At 42.1% G+C, this 19,277-nt stretch overlaps 1 protein-coding gene across 2 annotated transcripts in view; it reads right to left on the bottom strand.

Moving 5' to 3' along the window:
* AGPAT5 (1-acylglycerol-3-phosphate O-acyltransferase 5) overlaps positions 1–19,277 on the bottom strand; it is a 268,817-nt gene that overhangs the window by 165,034 nt on the left and 84,506 nt on the right. For both annotated transcript variants that reach the window (XM_053710373.1, XM_053710374.1), the window contains exons 3-4: positions 4,593–4,708; positions 4,370–4,459 (exon numbers count right to left, since the gene is read on the bottom strand). In XM_053710373.1, the coding sequence (XP_053566348.1) occupies positions 4,370–4,459; positions 4,593–4,708 (206 nt within the window). The remainder of the gene's footprint in view (positions 1–4,369; positions 4,460–4,592; positions 4,709–19,277) is intronic.

Genomic DNA, 19,277 nt, shown 5'->3' with positions numbered 1-19,277 from the left:
ATAGCACCTTCCACCTTTGGTACCATATGCCACGAATTCCTGATATGGGATACATCTTCCAGAAAACGGGAGAGGGAGAAAATGGTATACCCGGTCTCTCCCATTCCTTAGCAAAAATTTCTCAAAGTTCTTTTGGGAACTGGATAAACATCTGAATAAGAAGGGACTTCTAGATATCTGTCCAACTTACTCGATTTTTCTGGAGGGACCACGATAGAATCGCAGTCGTCCAGAGTCACCAAAACCTCTTTCAATAGTAGGCGGAGGTGTTCCAGCTTAAACCGGAAAGACATCACTTCCGAATCCGTCGGTAGCAGGGCACTATCCGATTCAGAAAGTTCACCCTCAGATAGGGGCTCCAGTTCTGATTCTTGTAAAGGCATTTCTGACCTCGCAATTAAAGCATCCAAAGTCACATTAGCCACAAGGTCGTCCTTCCTCCTGCGTTTGCCTTGGAGTATGGGAAAGGCAGACAACGCTTCAGAAAGAGTAGAGGACATAACAGTTGCTATGTCCTTTAGAGTAAATGCAGGTGAAACTGCAGAGTTACTGGACTGTGCCTGGGTAGGCGTTAGGGACTGTGACGCTTGGGGAGAAAGATGTGGCATACTCTGATTCTCATTGTTAGAACCTTGAGAAGCATCAGCCTTATTTAAATTTATATCAAAAAACATTTGCTCGCTAAACTGCAAAGCCCTCTCAGTACACGAGGGGCAAAAGCTAACAGGAGGTTCCACATTTGCATTCAAACATAAGGAACATGTAACATTCATATCCATGTTAATTTCTGAATTCCAGCATAAATAACAAAACAGACTTGGTCTTGTCTTTGCAACTAATAATTTAAGAAACAGCTCAGAATAAAGTGGGCAGCTGTACTCTTAATAATAAATCATCAGAATAACAGGATCCCAGTGGTTTTCAAGAGCCCACATTTAGCCGTCAGGAAAGGGTCATCAGGAGAGGATCCTTTGTGTAACGTACCCTCTATGGACCTGCACCGACAACAGGTATTTCTTAGGTGTGTATGAAAAACCACACAATATAAAGTGTATTCCGTACTCACATAGTAGTTAGCAGTATCCGGCACGATCTCTCAAACCGCACCGTTCCCGGCTCCACCTGCATCGATTCCGGCTCAACGGACCACCAGACTTCTTGTATCCGGAAGCAGAGGTATCCACATAGGAGCTGCTGCCGCATTAGTATATTAGCTGCCTCGGGAGAGAATGAGCAATATAAGCAGAGCAGTTTGTATTAGTTCAAAGCCCCAGCTGAATGTTGCAACGGATCGGCTTTAATCCATTACAAAATTCAGCTTGGGCTTTGAACTAATACAAAACTGCCCTGCTTATATTGCTCATTCTCTCCCGAGGCGGCGGCTCCTATGTGGATACCTCTGCTTCCGAATACAAGAAGTCTGGTGGTCCGTTGAGCCAGAATCTCTGCAGGTGGAGCTGGGAACGCTGTGGTTTGAGAGATCATGCCGGATACTGCTATTATGTGAGTATGGAATACACTTTATATTGTGTGGTTTTTCATACACACCTAAAAAATACCTGTTGTCGGTGCAGGTCCATAGAGGGTACGTTACACAAAGGATCCTCCTCTAATGACCCTTTCCTGACTGCTAAATGTGGGCTCTTGAAAACCACTGGGATCCTGCAAACATATTGCTACATATTGCTTCACATGAAATCGCAGTAGCAAGTATATTACCTCTAGCAGTATCAACTTTAACTAACTTTAATTGTACATTCACTGTTTAACCGTATGTATTGTGTGTGAAATTTTTCTTTTTATGTGTATATTTTATTTTTTACACGCCCCCTTTCTTCATTCACACTTAAGCACAATTATTTTATATTTGTGCGCATATAAGAATATTTTTTAACTTCTAGTTGATTTATATCTGTCCCTGATTGTTCTCAGCAAAGGAGAGGGATACAAAAAAAAATAGTCCAAACATGGTGGCACATTACTTTATAGAAACTGGAGCATTTTGTAAATAGAAACTAAACCTTTAAAAACATATCTCCAAAATAATTATAAAATAAGGCTACATGTTACTCTAAGGCTAATCTTTACTTTGAATACATCGTTATGTCTGGCATATATTCACTGTTAAATATCACTTTAAGCAAATAAGAATAAAGCTGAGAGAAAACGCACACTACCAACAACGCCAGACTTATGTTTCAGCCTGCTTCGTCTTCCTCAGTAAGTCAGAGGTGATATTTCAATGTGCAGTGGCTTTAAAAGTACAAAATAATTTCCTATATGATATTTACCAATATAGCTCAACTGTTACACACAGGATAATAGCTTACAGCCTTCAGCAATCCTAAATAAAAATAATCTACAACATAAAGTAATGATAAAAATCAAATCTATAATCGCGTTTGTAACACGTCCGTCGTCATCAGCGAGGCAGCCAACAGAATGTTGGCTGCACGCGCAGCCAAAAGAATTCACCTGGATGCAGCAAAGCTGAAGGCAAAAGGAGCATTAAAAACAAAAAAAAAAAACAACAAAAAAAAACGCCCTCAATAAGTAATACAAAAAATAAATAATCGCAAATACGAACTATTAAGAAAAAAATAAAACTAAAAGTATTAATAAGAAAAAACAATAAAAATATTAACCCCTAATCCGCAAATCCCCCACAACGCATTAAACCTAATTTACCTATTAACTTCTAAACCTCCAACCCCCAGAGCGCAAAAACTAATTTAATGACTAAGCCCCCTAACCGAACACCCCCTAAATTAACCCCTTAATTACATTTAAAAAAAAAAAAAATACATTAAATAACATAAAAAAATGACATTACATTAATCTAAAATTACAGAAAATAAAAAAGGCTATACAAAAAATAATAACACTATCCAAAATAAAAAAATTAAACCTAATCCCTATGAAAATAAAAAAGCCTCCCAAAATAAAAACACCCCCTAATCTAAGAATAAACTACCAATAGCCCTTAAAAGGGCTTTCTGTAGGGCACTGCCCTAAAGAAATCAGCTCTTTTACTTTAAAAATAAACAAAGTCCCCTCTATCAGTAAAACCCCCCACCCACCAAACACCCTAAAATAAAAAAAATGAACACTAATAAACCTAAAACTACCCATTGCCCCTAAAGGGGCATTTGTATGGGCATTGCCATTAAAAGGGCATTAAGCTCTTTTGCGAATTGACCAATAAACCCCCTAATCTAAAAAAACAACAACACTAAAGCCCCAAATAGGTACTCACGGTTTCAGAAGTCCGGCGAAGAAGGTCTTCTTCCAGGCAGGTCCATCATCATCCACAACGAAGGCCGCAAGGAGCGGAGGTCCGGAGCGGTCTTCACAGATGCCGCGATCCTCGGCGGTGGTCATCTGTGGCGGCGGTCCTTGGCGGCTCCTCTTCATCCGATGTCCATCGTATACTAAATATTGAATGCAAGGTACCGCAATCAATTTGGGGTACCTTGCATTCCTATTGACTGAATTTTTCAAAACAGCCAATAGGATTAGAGTTGCTAAAATCTTATTGGCTGATTTGAACAGCCAATAGGATTTAAGTAGCACTAATCCTATTGGCAGCTTTGAAAAATTCATCCAATAGGAATGCAAGGTACTCCAAATTGATTGCGGTACCTTGCATTCAATATTCAGTATACGATGGGCATCAGATGAAGAGGAGCCGGGGACCACTGCCTCCACAGATGACCACCGCAGAGGATCGCCACATCTGGGAAGACCGTTCTGCTCTGGACCTCAGCTACGCGCCGCCTTTGCTGTGGATGAAGATGATGGACCCGCCTGGAAAAAGACCTTCGTGAGTACCTATTTGGGGCTTTAGTGATAGTTTTTTTTTTTTTTGTTTTTTTTTTTTTGTTTTTTTGTTTTTTGGGGGGGGGTTGTTTTTTTAGATTAGGGCTTATTGGGCAATTTAAAAAAAAAAAGAATGCCCTTTTAAGGGCAGCGAAAAAGAGCTGAATGTCCTTTTAAGAGCAATGGGTAGTTTAGGTTTATTAATTAAGTTTTTTTTAATTTGGGGGGGTTTGGTAAGTGGGGGGTTTTACTGTTAGGGGAACTTTGTTTATTTTTAATGTAAAAGCCTACTTATTTAGGGCAATGCCCTACAAAAAGCCCTTTTAAGGGCTATTGGTAGTTTAGTATTAGATTAGAGGGTGTTTTTAGTTTGGGGGGGATTTTTTATTTTTATAGGGGTATTATTTAGGTTTAATTTTATTATTTTGGATAGCTGTGTATTTTTACTTTATTTTATGTAGCTTGGGGGGTTGCATTTTTATTAGATAGACTTCCCTCTGGGCAGGCTTATCAACTAGTGTTCAATAACAGTAAAAAAAAAAGAACTTACTGGTGTTTTTGCTTTGATTTGAGACATCAATTTGTTTCTCATTTTCTTCTCATTGAAGTTGGCACTTCGTTTTACATAAATACCTCCATGCTGTGGTTTGTAAGAAACAAAAAAACAATAATGCAGAAAACTGATTAAAAATAGTGATCTGCGTGGTTTACAAAAAAAAAAAGGGTTATTGAATAGAGGATATTGATATGTCCTGTACATACTGAAAAATTACCTGAGAAAAATACCATCCATAGAGAGGGAGAAATTTTAGGCCATCCTTCAGAACATATCGTACGTGACCCAGTGCCTCCTGCTGGATAGCCAACATATCTGCGATGATCCAGTCAACTGAAAGAACATTAGAAATGTGAGGCTGTATTTCTTTCAAAAGTATATTTTAGAAAAAGAGGATTTGGGTTAATAAAATCTACATTAAAAAAATAGCAATTAACAAAGATATAAAATGTATTTAATAAGCGAAAGTTTTTAAGAATGAAAACTCTAAACTGAGACACTAGTCAGCACGCTAGCATATGAGCAAAATAAGATATTGCTAATACTCAATTGCACTCAGCGCTACCTTAAGACAACAAGGCTGTCTACCTGATAAATTATTTTCTTTCCTGGCATGTAGAGTCCATGAATTCATTCATTACTGTTGGGAATTCAACACCTGGGCACCAGGAGGATGCAGAAACCCCAGCCAAATCTTATAAATATCCCTCCCACTTTCCCTACTCCCCAGTCATTCTGCCGAGGAAATAAGGAAAAAATAGGAGAAACTCTAGGGGTATAGAGGTGCCAGAAGATTAGGAACAATGCTGCCTTAAAAACACAGGGCAGGATAAGAATACATGTTGTTATCTTTCCAATGGCATGGAGAGTCCACAAATTCATTCACTACTGTTGGGAATCCAATACCTAAGCTAGAGAGGACACAGAATGAAAAGAGAGGGAATAAGGCAGGCGGACCTAAACTGAAGGCACCACCGCTTGAAGCACTTTTCTCCCAAAGGAAGTCTCAACTGAGGCAAAAAAACCCATCAAACTTATAAAAATTATAAAAAGTATGCAAAGAGGACCAAGTAGCCGTTACAGATTTGTTCCATAGAAACTTTGTTCTTAAAGCCCAAGAATAGGACACAGCACGATAGAGTGATCAAAAATCCTCTCAGGAGACTGCCAACTAGCTTCCTCATAAGCCCAACGAAAGATACTCCTCAGCCAAAAGGAAAGAAGTCGCAGAGGCTTCTTGATCTAAGAGCTTACTGGCGTACACAACAAACAAGGAAGAAGATTGCATAAAATCCTTGGTAGCATGGAAATAGAATTGCAAAGCAATAAACGCTCCTTCTAAGAAGAAAGATTAGGAAAAAATAAAGAACTACGATCTCCTGATTGATACTGCAGTCAGGGACAACCTTAGGTAGAAACCCAACTTGGTACGTGTGACAGCCTTATCTGCATGGAAAACCAGATAAGGTGATCACACTGTAAGATCGATAACTCTGAAACTCTACGAGCTTAAAAAATATTCAACAAAAACAAAACTTTTCAAGATAAAACTTGATCAGACTGCACTGACTCAAAACGGAGCCTGTTGAAGAATATGAGGGGAAAAAAACAAGATTAAGACTCCAAGGAGGAACAACAGGTTTAAAAACAGGCCTGATTCTAACCAGGACCTGAACAAAAGACTGATCGTCTGGGAAATTAGCTAACAATTTGTGTAGCAATATAGAAAGGGCAGAAATCTGTCCCCTTGAGAGAACTAGTAGATAAACTCTTCTCCAGAGCCTCTTGGAGAAAATCACATAATCCGAGAAACTCTCACCTTGTGCCAAGAGTAAACCTTGAGATTAGGTACGTGGGCCACACCTTGAGATACATCCGACAAGTTACCAGCTTACGAGCCAGGATCAGAATTCAATACCCTTTTCAGAAAACCCTCTTTTAGACAGGAATAGACATGCAGTCACCACGCAGTCAGCCCCAGAGAATCTAGATTTTGGTAAAGGAATGTACCTTGAAGAAAAAGGTCTGCTCTCTGAGGAAAGGAGAGGATGACAACTTCACAATGACTGCAAGCTAAGTCCTGCAAGGCCAAAGTGGAGTAATTAGGATTTCCGAGACCCACTACTGTTTGATGCAGGCTATGACCTCGGGAAGAAAGAGCAAATGGAATGAATAGAGAAATAAGATGGAACCTCCAAGGAACTGCTAACTCGCCCACCAATACTGCTTGAGGGCCCTTGATCTCGACCCGTATCTGGGCAGTTTTGTATAGAGACGAGAGGCCATGAGAACTCCTCACCTGAGGGTTATCTTGGAGATGATAAACTGGACAGACTGAAGATGAGATCACGCCATCAGAGCAATGAAGAAGGCTCTCAATTCCAGAAAGATGATGGGGAGAGAAGTCTCTGCCAGAAACCAGATTCCCTGCACCCTCAGGAGACCCCAGACCACCCTCCAGCGCAGAAGACTGGCGTCCGTAGACACAATCTCCCACAAGGTCTCAAAAGGCACGTGTGCCTTGAGAAAAGAAGATCCTGACAGAGCCACCAGGAGCGAGATTTTCTCATATGGCTGTCCAGGATGATCTGTTGGGAGAGGTTAGAATTAACTCCTTTCCATTATCTGAGCATACGCAGTTGTAGAGGAAGCAGATGAAAATGAGCAAAAGGAATAAAATCCATGGTAGTGACCATGAGGCCCACTACTTCCATGCATTGTGCCACTGATGAACAAGCAGAAGACGGAAGCGCAAGACAAGCTGATAAGATTTTCATGAAAATTGAATCTCTGATAGCACCTGGGTGTGTTTCTGGGTACAAAGGACCAGGGAACTCTAATCTAAATTGGATACAGACCTTCCGTAAGAAGGCATTTAATAATGAACCTGGGACTCCTGGTTTACAGCATTTCTTGTTTTTGAACCTCTGAAGGAGGCACAGAAGAAAATCTGTGAGAGATCCTGCCAAAGGATTAGCTGCAATACCACTCAATATGGTAATCGCTAGAACTAATACCTTCGGAAAGATCCCCGGGACAGTAGCTAGATCAAAGGCAAAGCTACAACTGGAAATGTTTGTCTAGAAAGACAAAACCACAGAGACTGGAAAAAAACATGTGGATCAGGACATGGGGGAAATCCTTCAGATTGAAAGTGGTCATGAAACAACCCTCTAGGACCAAAGGAAGAATTAATCTAATAGGCTCCATCTAGGATGGAACTAGAGAACTTGTTGAGACATTAAGTGCACAAGAATAATATTACAGTACTATATCTGTAGTAACTGAAAAATCTCATAGTGGGAAAAAACAGATTGGGTATACTATATTGATACTTAATTATACGCAGTCTATAATCAAATCCACATGGGGAAACTATAATAGACTGCCCAACCATGATTAGGATTAAGGGTATGTAGATTACAAAAACATCCCAAAAAACAGAATTTATGCTTACCTGATAAATTACTTTCTCTTACGGTGTATCCAGTCCACGGATTCATCCTTACTTGTGGGATATTCTCATTCCTACAGGAAGTGGCAAAGAGAGCACACAGCAGAGTGGTCCATATAGCTCCCCCTCAGGCTCCACCCCCCCAGTCATTCGACCGACGGTTAGGAGAAAAAGGAGAAACCATAGGGTGCAGTGGTGACTGTAGTTTTACAAAGATAAATTTGAACCTGACTTAATTGCCAGGGCGGGCCGTGGACTGGATACACCGTAAGAGAAAGTAATTTATCAGGTAAGCATAAATTCTGTTTTCTCTTACTTGGTGTATCCAGTCCACGGATTCATCCTTGCTTGTGGGATACCAATACCAAAGCTTTAGGACACGGATGAAGGGAGGGAACAATTCAGGTAACCTAAACGGAAGGCACCACTGCTTGCAAAACCTTTCTCCCAAAAATAGCCTCTGAAGAAGCAAAAGTATCGAATTTGTAAAATTTGGCAAAAGTATGCAGTGAAGACCAAGTCGCTGCCTTACAAATCTGTTCAACAGAAGCCTCATTCTTGAAGGCCCATGTGGAAGCCACAGCTCTGGTGGAATGAGCTGTAATTCGTTCAGGAGGCTGCTGCCCAGCAGTCTCATAAGCCAATCGGATGATGCTTTTCAGCCAAAAGGAAAGAGGTAGCAGTCGCTTTCTGACCTCTCCTCTTACCAGAATAGACAACAAACAAGGATGATGTTTGTCTGAAATCTTTAGTTGCTTTTAAATAGAATTTTAAAGCCCGAACCACATCAAGATTGTGCAAAAGTCGTTCCTTCTTAGAAACTGGATTAGGACACAGAGAAGGAACAATGATTTTCTGGTTAATATTCTTATTAGAAACAACTTTTGGAAGAAAACCAGGTTTAGTACGCAAAACAACCTTATCTGCATGAAACACCAGATAGGGTGAATTACACTGCAAAGCAGACAATTCTGAAACTCTCCGAGCAGAAGAGATAGCTACCAAAAACAAAACCTTCCAAGATAATAACTTAATATCTATGGAATGTAAAGGTTCAAACGGAACCCCTTGAAGAACTGAAAGAACTAAATTTAGACTCCATGGAGGAGCCACAGGTTTATAGACAGGCTTGATTCTAACTAAAGCCTGTGCAAACGCCTGAACGTCTGGTACTGCTGCCAGCCGCTTGTGTAACAGGATAGACAGAGCAGATATCTGTCCCTTTAAGGAACTAGCTGACAATCCTTTCTCCAATCCTTCTTGGAGAAAAGACAAAATCCTGGGAATCCTAACTTTACTCCACGAGTAACCCTTGGATTCACACCAACAAAAGATATTTCCGCCATATCTTATGGTAAATTGTCCTGGTGACAGGCTTTCTGGCCTGGATCAGAGTATCAATAACTGATTCAGAGAACCCACGCTTAGCTAGAATTAAGCGTTCAATCTCCAAGCAGTTAGTTGCAGAGAAACTAGATTTGGATGCTTGAATGGACCCTGTATTAGAAGATCCTGCCTCAGTGGCAGCTTCCATGGTGGAACAGATGACATGTCCACTAGGTCTGGCCACGCAGGCGCTATCAAAATTACAGAAGCCTTCTCCTGTTTGATTCTGGCTACCAGCCGAGGGAGAAGAGGAAACGGTGGAAAGACATAAGCTAGACTGAAGGACCAAGGCGCTACTAGAGCATCTATCAATGTCGCCTTGGGGTCCCTGGACCTCGATCCGTAAAGAGGAAGTTTGGTGTTCTGACGGGACGCCATCAGATCCAATTCCGGAATGCCCCATAGCTGGGTCAACTGAGCAAAAACCTCCGGGTGGAGTTCCCACTCCCCCGGGTGAAAAGTCTGACGACTTAGAAAATCCGCCTCCCAGTTGTCTACTCCTGGGATGTGAATTGCTGAGAGATGGCAGGAGTGATCCTCCGCCCATTTGATGATCTTGGTTACTTCCTTCATCGCTAGGGAACTCTTTGTTCCTCCCTGATGATTGATGTTCGCTACAGTCGTGATGTTGTCAGACTAAAATCTGATGAATTTGGCCTCCGCTAGTTGAGGCCATGCCTGGAGCGTGTTGAATATCGCTCTCAGTTCCAAAATGTTTATCGGGAGAAGAGATTCTTCCCGAGACCATAGGCCCTGAGCTTTCAGGGAGTCCCAGACCGCACCCCAGCCTAACAGACTGGCATCGGTCGTGACAATGATCCACTCCGGTCTGCGGAAGCACATTCCCTGAGACAGGTGATCCTGAGACAACCACCAGAGAAGAGAATCCCTGATTTGCTGGTCCAGTTGTATTTGAGGAGACAAATCTGCATAATCCCCATTCCACTGTTTGAGCATGCACAGTTGCAGTGGTCTGAGATGAATTCGGGCAAAAGGGACCACGTCCATTGCCGCGTCCATTAATCTGATTACCTCCATGCACTGAGCTACAAAAGGCCGAGGAATGGAATGAAGAACTCGGCAAGTAGTTAAAAGCTACCGAGTCTATTAGTGTTCCCAGGAAGGGAACCCTTGTGAGCGGGGTCAGAGAACGTTCAGAGAACGTTCACCTTCCACCCGTGAGACCTTAGAAAGGCCAGCACAATGTCCGTATGAGCCTTGGCTCTGTGAAAAGACGACGCCTGTATTAAGAAGTCGTCTAGGTAAGGTGCTACTGCAATGTCCTGCGGTCTTAGTACCGCTAGGAGGGTCCCTAGCACCTTTGTAAAAATTCTGGGAGCAGTGGCCAACCCGAAAGGAAGGGCCACGAACTGGTAATGCTTGTCCAGAAAAGCGAACCTTAGGAACTGATGGTGATCTTTGTGGATGGGAATATGTAGGTACGCATCTTTTAGATCCACGTTAGTCATATATTGACCTTCCTTGATCATCGGCAAAATTGTCCGAATGGTTTCCATTTTAAATGATGGAACTCTGAGGAATTTGTTTAGAATTTTAAGATCCAGGATTGGCCTGAAAGTTCCTTCTTTTTTGGGAACTACAAACATGTTTGAGTAAAAACCCAGTCCTTGTTCTGTAATTGGAACTGGGTGTATCACTCCCATCTTTAGTAGATCTTCTACACAGCGTAAGAACGCCTGTTTCTTTGTCTGGTCTGAAGACAAATGAGAAATGTGGAACCTTCCCCTTGGAGGAGAGTCCTTGAATTCTAGAAGATACCCCTGAGCAACAATTTCTAATGCCCAAGGATATGGAACATCTCTTGCCCAAGCCTGAGCAAAGAGAGAAAGTCTGCCCCCTACTAGATCCGGTCCCGGATTGGGTGCTACCCCTTTATGCTGTCTTGGTAGCAGCCGCAGGCTTCTTGGCATGTTTACCCTTGTTCCAGCCCTGCTAGGGTTTCCAGGTTGCTTTGGGCTGTGAAGCGTTACCCTCTTGCTTTGCGGCAGCAGAGGTTGAAGCAGGTCCGCTCCTGAAGTTGCGAAAGGAGCGAAAATTAGCCTTTTTTTTGGCCTTAAACGGTCTATCCTGCGGAAGGGCATGGCCCTATCCCCCAGTGATATCCGCAATAATTTCTTTCAACTCGGGACCAAAAAGGGTCTTTCCCTTGAAAGGAATGTTTAGTAACTTTGTTTTGGACGACACGTCAGCCGACCATGATTTGAGCCAAAGCGCTCTTCGCGCCATAATGGCAAAACCAGAATTTTTCGCCGCTAACTTAGCTAATTGGAAAGCGGCATCTGTGATAAAAGAATTAGCCAGCTTTAGAGCATGAATTCTATCCATGACTTCGTCATATGAAGTCTCCCTCTGGAGCGACTCCTCCAGCGCCTCAAACCAAAAAGCCGCTGCAGTAGTTACAGGAATAATGCAGGCAATTGGTTGAAGAAGGAAACCTTGCTGAACAAACATTTTCTTCAGTAAACCTTCCAATTTTTTTATCCATAGGATCTTTGAAAGCACAACTGTCTTCTATTGGAATGGTTGTGCGTTTGGCTAGTGTTGAAACTGCTCCCTCTACCTTAGGGACCGTCTGCCACAGGTCCCGCCTGGGGTCAGTTATAGGGAACATTTTCTTAAAGATAGGTGGGGGAACAAAAGGTATGCCTGGTCTCTCCCACTCCCTAGTCACAATATCCGCCACGCTCTTCGGGATCGGAAATGCATCAGTGTATATAGGGACTTCTAGAAACTTGTCCATTTTACACAATTTTTCTGGGACCACCATGGGGTTGCAATCATCCAGCGTAGCTAAAACCTCCTTAAGCAGTACGCGGAGGTGTTCCAGCTTAAATTTAAACGCTAAGGAATCTGACTCTGCCCGCTGAGAAACCTTTCCTGTGTCAGAAATTTCTCCCTCGGACAGCCCGTCCCTCACTGCCACCTCAGAGTGTTGTGAGGGTACAACGGATAACTCATCTAAAGCTTCTGATTGCTCATCCTCTGTTCTTAAAACGGAGCTATCACGCTTCTTAGGAAAAACTGTCAGTTTGGATAGAAATGCCGCAAGGGAATTATCCATGACTGCTGCTAATTGTTGTAATGTAATAGGGCCCAATGCACTAGAGGTAATAGGCATCGCTTGCGCGGGCGTAACTGGTGTCGACACATGGGGAGAGGAAGGAGGACTATCCTCGTTACCTTCCGTCAAAGAATCATCTTGGGCTACATTTTTAAGTGTCACTGCATGGTCTTTAAAATGTTTAGATACCTTAGCACACTTTAAACACAAATGTAAAGGGGGTACCGTCATGGCTATTAAACACATAGAACAGGGTCTATCTGTAGGCTCAGACATGTTAAACAGACTTAGACAGCACTCAAATACAATAAAATACAATTTTTGAAAAAACGGTACTGTGCCTTTAAATAATAAAAAGCGCACACTTTTTTTTACTAAACCTCAAAAAAACATCCAATCTTTATGAAATTTTCACCATGTGATCCTAATGCTTTGAAATGATTGCACAGTAAATGTCAAGACAATTAACCCCTTATTGCCCAAACCGGAGCAAATTAAAGCAGGCCACCGGTTTAACAAACTACAGCACCATGCCACAGCCTCATGCCAACTAATCCCCTTCCTTGGGGATTAGTTTTGAACGAAAATAAGCCTCTCTGGAGTCCTCCAGCAATCTCTGGACTCTACACGTGAAGCTGCATGAAGCTGTCTTGCAAATGAACTGCGCAACTGAGGCGCGAAATTTAGGCCCCCCTCCCAAGCCAAAATAGGTGTCTAAAGATATGCCAGGCGGAATAAAACCCCAAAAAAGTGTTCCAAATGTAATAAACACTTGTACAAATATCAGATTATTGTAATAAAATAATTGATTTCCCCTTAACAGTGTCCACCAGCGTTTTAAGCCCTTTTAACTAAGCCATCCTTCTATACTAAGTCTCAGAATATGGCTTACCTTCCCCACATGGGGATTCTTGTCAGTCTTCTAGCATTACCAGGTCTTGACTAGAAAAAAGTGACTGAGCATACCTTATAGCAGTTAAGCCTGCAAACAGTCCTGTGTGGGAACAGCAATGGATTTTAGTTACAACATGATAAAATCGTTTTCCTCTCAGCAGAAATCTTTCTGCCACAGAGTAAATAGTACAAACCGGCACTATTTTAAAATAACAAACTCTTGATTGAAGAAATAAAAACTACATATCTAACACCACATTCACTTTACCCTCCCGTGGAGATGCTTCTTGTTAGAGCGGCAAAGAGAATGACGGGGGGCGGAGCCTGAGGGGGAGCTATATGGACAGCTCTGCTGTGTGCTCTCTTTGCCACTTCCTGTAGGGAATGAGAATATCCCACAAGTAAGGATGAAACCGTGGACTGGATACACCAAGTAAGAGAAAGGGGAAAACAAAAAAGAATGCAATAGGATATGAAACCTACTGAGTATCCTATAAAAGGAAAGTTAGAGACTGTGCCTAAAATATCCCAAAAAAGGAAAGACAATATATCGCACAGAAATAAAATCAGCAGATGGTATGAATCCCACTGCCCTTACTTCAGACAGAGAAAAACGTGATTACTGCATAATAATAAGAACCAATATGAGACAATAAAGAATAAGAAGTCTACTGTAACACCCCGTAAAGGGAAATTAAACATTCTCCTTAAGTAACCCTGCTTCATAGGGTCCCTAAAGGAGGCCCTATTCTCGAGAGGAATATAAGAATTCATGGCCCGAGTGGAGAAACCGCCATCCGCCCTGGGAATGGAACGCCACAATTCCAGGGGAGAGTCTGGTACCCACACCTTGGATGTATGTAAAAAGCTTGCTACCGGCAGATGGATTCAAACTAACATTACAGTGGGGAAAAAAAGTATTTAGTCAGCCACCAATTGTGCAAGTTCTCCCACTTAAGAAGATGAGAGAGGCCTGTAATTGTCATCATAGGTATACCTCAACTATGAGAGACAACATGTGGAAACAAATCCAGACAATCACATTGTCTGATTTGGAAAGAATTTATTTGCAAATTATGGTGGAAAATAAGTATTTGGTCAATATCAAAAGATCATCTCAATACTTTGTTATATATCCTTTGTTGGCAATGACAGAGGTCAAACGTTTTCTGTAAGTCTTCACAAGGTTGCCACACACTGTTGCTGGTATGTTGGCCCATTCCTGCATGCAGATCTCCTCTAGAGCAGTGATGTTTTGGGGTTGTCGCTGGGCAACACAGACTTTCAACTCCCTCCAAAGGTTTTCTGTGGGCTTGAGATCTGGAGACTGGCTAGGCCACTCCAGGGCCTTGAAATGCTTCTTATGAAGCCACTCCTTCGTTGCCCGGGCGGTGTGTTTGGGATCATTGTCATGCTGAAAGACCCAGCCACGTTTCATCTTCAATGCCCTTGCTGATGGAAGGAGGTTTGCACTCAAAATCTCACGATACATGGCACCATTCGTTATTTCATGTACACAGATCAGTCGTCCTGTTCCCTTTGCAGAGAAACAGCCCCAAAGCATGATGTTGCCACCCCCATGCTTCACAGTAGGTATGGTGTTCTCTCTCCTCCAAACACGACAAGTTGTGTTTCTACCAAACAGTTCTACTTTGGTTTCATCTGACCATATGACATTCTCCCAATCCGCTTCTGGATCATCCAAATGCTCTCTAGCATACTTCAGACGGGCCAGGACATGTACTGGCTTAAGCAGGGGGACACGTCTGGCACTGCAGGATCTGAGTCCCTGGCGGCGTAGTGTGTTACTGGTGGTAGCCTTTGTTACGTTGGTCCCAGCTCTCTGCAGGTCATTCACTAGGTCCCTCCCTGTGGTTCTGGGATGTTTGCTCACCGTTCTTGTCATCATTTTGACCCCACGGGTGAGATCTTGCGTGGAGCCCCAGATCGAGGGAAATTATCAGTTGTCTTGTATGTCTTCCATTTTCTAATTATTGCTCCCACAGTTGATTTCTTCACACCAAGCTGCTTTCCTATTGCAGATTCAGTCTTCCCAGCCTGGTGCAGGTCTACAATTATGTTTCTGGTGCCCTTCGACAGCTCTTTGGTCTTCACCATAGTAGAGTTTGGAGTGTGACTGTTTGAGGTTGTGGACAGGTGTCTTTTATACTGATAAGTTCAAACAGGTGCCATTAATACAGGTAATGAGTGGAGGACAGAGGAGCCTCTTAAAGAACAAGATACAGGTCTGTGAGAGCCAGAAATCTTGCTTGTTTGTAGGTGACCAAATACTTATTTTCCACCATAATTTGCAAATAAATTCTTTCCAAATCAGACAATGTAATTGTCTGGGTTTGTTTCCACATTTTGTCTCTCATAGTTGAGGTATACCTATGATGAAAATTACAGGCCTCTCTCATCTTCTTAAGTGGGAGAACTTGCACAATTGGTGGCTGACTAAATACTTTTTTGCCCCACTGTATTTGAATTGCAAAGCCACAAAGCAAACCGCTAGGATACACTGGGGTCTGCTTACAAGCCATAAATGGAAATCCTCAGGAGCTTAAATTGATAAATCCCATCCAATTTAGGAATTCATCAGATGTCTCAGGATCAGAGACCTCCAGAGACAATAAGTGAGAAGAGACAAAGCAGTTCAAAACTATCTCCTCATGCTCCCTAGATTTTCTTCTAGGTGGACAGATGAAGAGAAAACACCCTCAGAAGTTGCTTCTTTCAGATTGATGATATAGACCGACTAAAGTCGTCTCCAAGTAGTACACAAAAACTCGTCAGAAGTAACAAGATTAATCTTGCAATTTCTCCTGCCTGAAACAGGAATCTCTTTAGCACAGCTGAAAAACAGCAGATCGCAGCTGTGTAGCAAAATCTACTGGCAAGACAAACCCACCAGATGATGATTGTGCTGAACCGCAGGGAACTGCATGCTCAACATAGGGGACGGGACTGAGAAAAAAAAAAATATGTGGCATGTCCTGGACAATAGTGTCATGGGAGGTAGAAGACTGAGGGGTTACATCTCTTAGAATGGCAAAGGCAAGGCTGAGACGCTTTAACCTTAGATCTAACACAGAAGTCTTTAAAAATATTAGAAATTCCTGCTAAACCAATACTAAAACAACAATTATTTCTTATGATAACAGAGCACTGTCCCTTTAAGGCTGAATCAGCCTAGCAGGGAATCAATCCTGCAACTCAGAAGAGATTAAAAAGTACTACTGGTAGTAACTAAAACCAGCTAAGCTCCTTAGCAACTATGGATGATTCAACCTGTGTGAGGGCAAACCATGATTCTGATTTCTTAGACAGGATAGAAGTGAGGAGGGGACCTACCTCAACATAATCCAGCACTGCAGAAAAAAACAGTAAAAAGCAGGACCTGCGGAGCTGGATCAGCAGCTAAACACATTGCCTTATAAAGAGTGTGTTCCATGTACGTTGCACACTTCTGTTTATCAGCACTGTTAAATAGAGTGCTTCCATATTTTGCGCCCTCCTACTTCGGCTACGTTATACTTTGCTCAGCCCTATCAAGAGTGCACTCCCAGAAATAGCAAACTCTACTACTACTTACCATCTCGCGATGGAGCAATGAGAGACCTGAAGCGGCGGCAGTCAAAAGTATCCTGCTGACTGTACTGAAAACTGTGCTAGTCGTTGACCATGTGGTGCAGTTTACAGGTCTGGCCACAGAAAATAAGCGTGCAAAGCGGTCTGACTACCAAACCCCCAAGTAGCATAAGCACAAAAATAACCCTCAATAAAAAGATATAAGAGTGACCTCCAAGCCACAAAAAAATCCTCAAAATTTCAAACTAAGATTACGAAATTGGTATAACAATACCTAGTCATCCAGGTTATTGGGCTAAACCTGGTAATAGAAAACATACTGAACTAAGCTCAAAATATCCTGAGATCAGGATACAACTTACTCCCCAGACCTCCTTGCCATCCGGTCACCCAGTTGAAATCCTGTATGCATCTGTTGTAAATATAAGAGTAAAGGACTTACCCTCCAGGGTCTCTGCTGTAGAGCAGTCACAGCACTTCCAGGTCTGACAGCGTCATCCAACTTCTGACAGGGACCTGAGGTAAAAAGAAAAGCACTGTAAGCTAACACTGCTTGCCAGGTAGGTGTGTTAGCATAAATTGCTAGGAGGACACAGAAGATTCCCTGCGACATCCAGCAGCTACCAATACTCTTACTAAGAGGTTTACATGTGTTCAGCATTAACCCCAGTCCTATATTGTAGGGAAACTACCCATTAAAGGACTTAATCCAATTTTTCTTCAGAGCACCATCATCGCCAACCTCCAAGTTACAGAGGCAAAGAATGACTGGGGGAGTAGGGGAAGTAGGAGGGATATGTATAAGCTTTGTCTGGGGTGTCTTTGCCTCCTCCTGTTTGCCAGGTGTTGAATTCCCAACAGTAATGAATGAATTTGTGGACTCTCCATGCCATTGGAAAGAAACAAACCTTTAATTCAAAAGTTTATTACCCTAGCGCAGGCTGTAACTATATGCTGCAAGTGGGGTTCTGTAGAGAGAGAAGGGTGGTGAAGGGCTGTTTTTTGGTGCAGGCAAAACCGGCAACTGACCAGATGCACCTGGGTCACAAGCAGGGATGGATTTCTCTCTAGGAGCAAAGCATGCAGCAGGCTTCTCTTTCCTTATTTGTTGAAGAGAGAGAATTTGCTGCCTGAGGTTGGTCTTGGAGTAGTGGCAGCATAGGAAAAACAGACACACAGCAGTGAAACAAAGAGGCTAGAGCCAAGAACCCCCCCCCCTCCCCACACACACACACACAGCCTCATCCCTCTAGTGAGCAAAATTTGTGTACAGCTAAGGTAAAGAATAGCACTTTTTATGTAAATGTCTGTGTGTGCCATGCATTACATTTTTTCCATTTTCCTGCATAGAAAGTATAAGGGCAAGTCCCTTTCCTACTCTATGCTGTCAGCTCTACAGGCTATGGTAGAGCCTCCTGCATTAAGGTAGACTAGAACACGATCAGGCACTTACTGCCTCTGCCACCAGCTTCAGCTGAGCTTAATAAGCTGTTCTTTTCTGAGTGGTAAAAAAACTAATTATGCTTAACTGATAATTTCCTTCTTCTGATGGAAAGAGTCCACAGCTGCATTCATTACTTTTGGGAAATAAGAACCTGGCCACCAGGAGGAGGCAAAGACACCCCAGCCAAAGGCTTAACCCCTTAATGGCCACAGCACTTTTCCATTTTCTGTCCGTTTGGGACCAAGGCTATTTTTACATTTTTGAGGTGTTTGTGTTTAGCTGTAATTTTCCTCTTACTCATTTACTGTACCCACACATATTATATACCATTTTTCTCGCCATTAAATGGACTTTCAAAAGATACAATTATTTTCATCATATCTTATAATTTACTATAAAAAAATTATAAAATATGAGGAAAAAATGGAAAAAAAAACACACTTTTTCTAAATTTGACCACATCTACAACCAACAAAAAAAAACATGCTAAATAGTTTCTAAATTTTGTCCTGAGTTTAGAAATACCCAATGTTTACATGTTCTTTGCAAGTTATAGGGCCATAAATACAAGTAGCACTTGCCATTTCCTAACCACTCTTTTTCAAAATTAGCACTAGTTACATTGGGACACTGATATCTTTCAGGAATCCCTGAATATCCATTGACATGTATATATTTTTTTTTAGAAGACAACCAAAGTATTGATCTAGGCCCATTTTGGTATATTTCATGCCACCATTTCACCGCCAAATGCGATCAAATAAAAAAAATTGTTCACTTTTTCACAAATTTTTTCACAAACTTTAGGTTTCTCACAGAAATTATTTACAAACAACTTATGCAATTATAGCATAAATGGTTGTAAATGCTTCTCTGGGATCCCCTTTGTTCATAAATAGCAGACATATATGGCTTTGGCTTTTTGGTAATTAGAAGGCTGCTAAATGCCACTGCGCACCACATGTGTATTATGCCCAGCAGTGAAGGGGTTAATTAGGGAGCATGTAGGGAGCTTCTATGGTTAATTTTAGCTGTAGTGTAGTAGACAACC

The sequence above is a fragment of the Bombina bombina genome, chromosome 4 (genome assembly GCF_027579735.1).
Source record: "Bombina bombina isolate aBomBom1 chromosome 4, aBomBom1.pri, whole genome shotgun sequence".
Lineage (NCBI taxonomy): Eukaryota > Metazoa > Chordata > Amphibia > Anura > Bombinatoridae > Bombina > Bombina bombina.
This window is presented reverse-complemented; position numbering and strand designations above follow the sequence as displayed.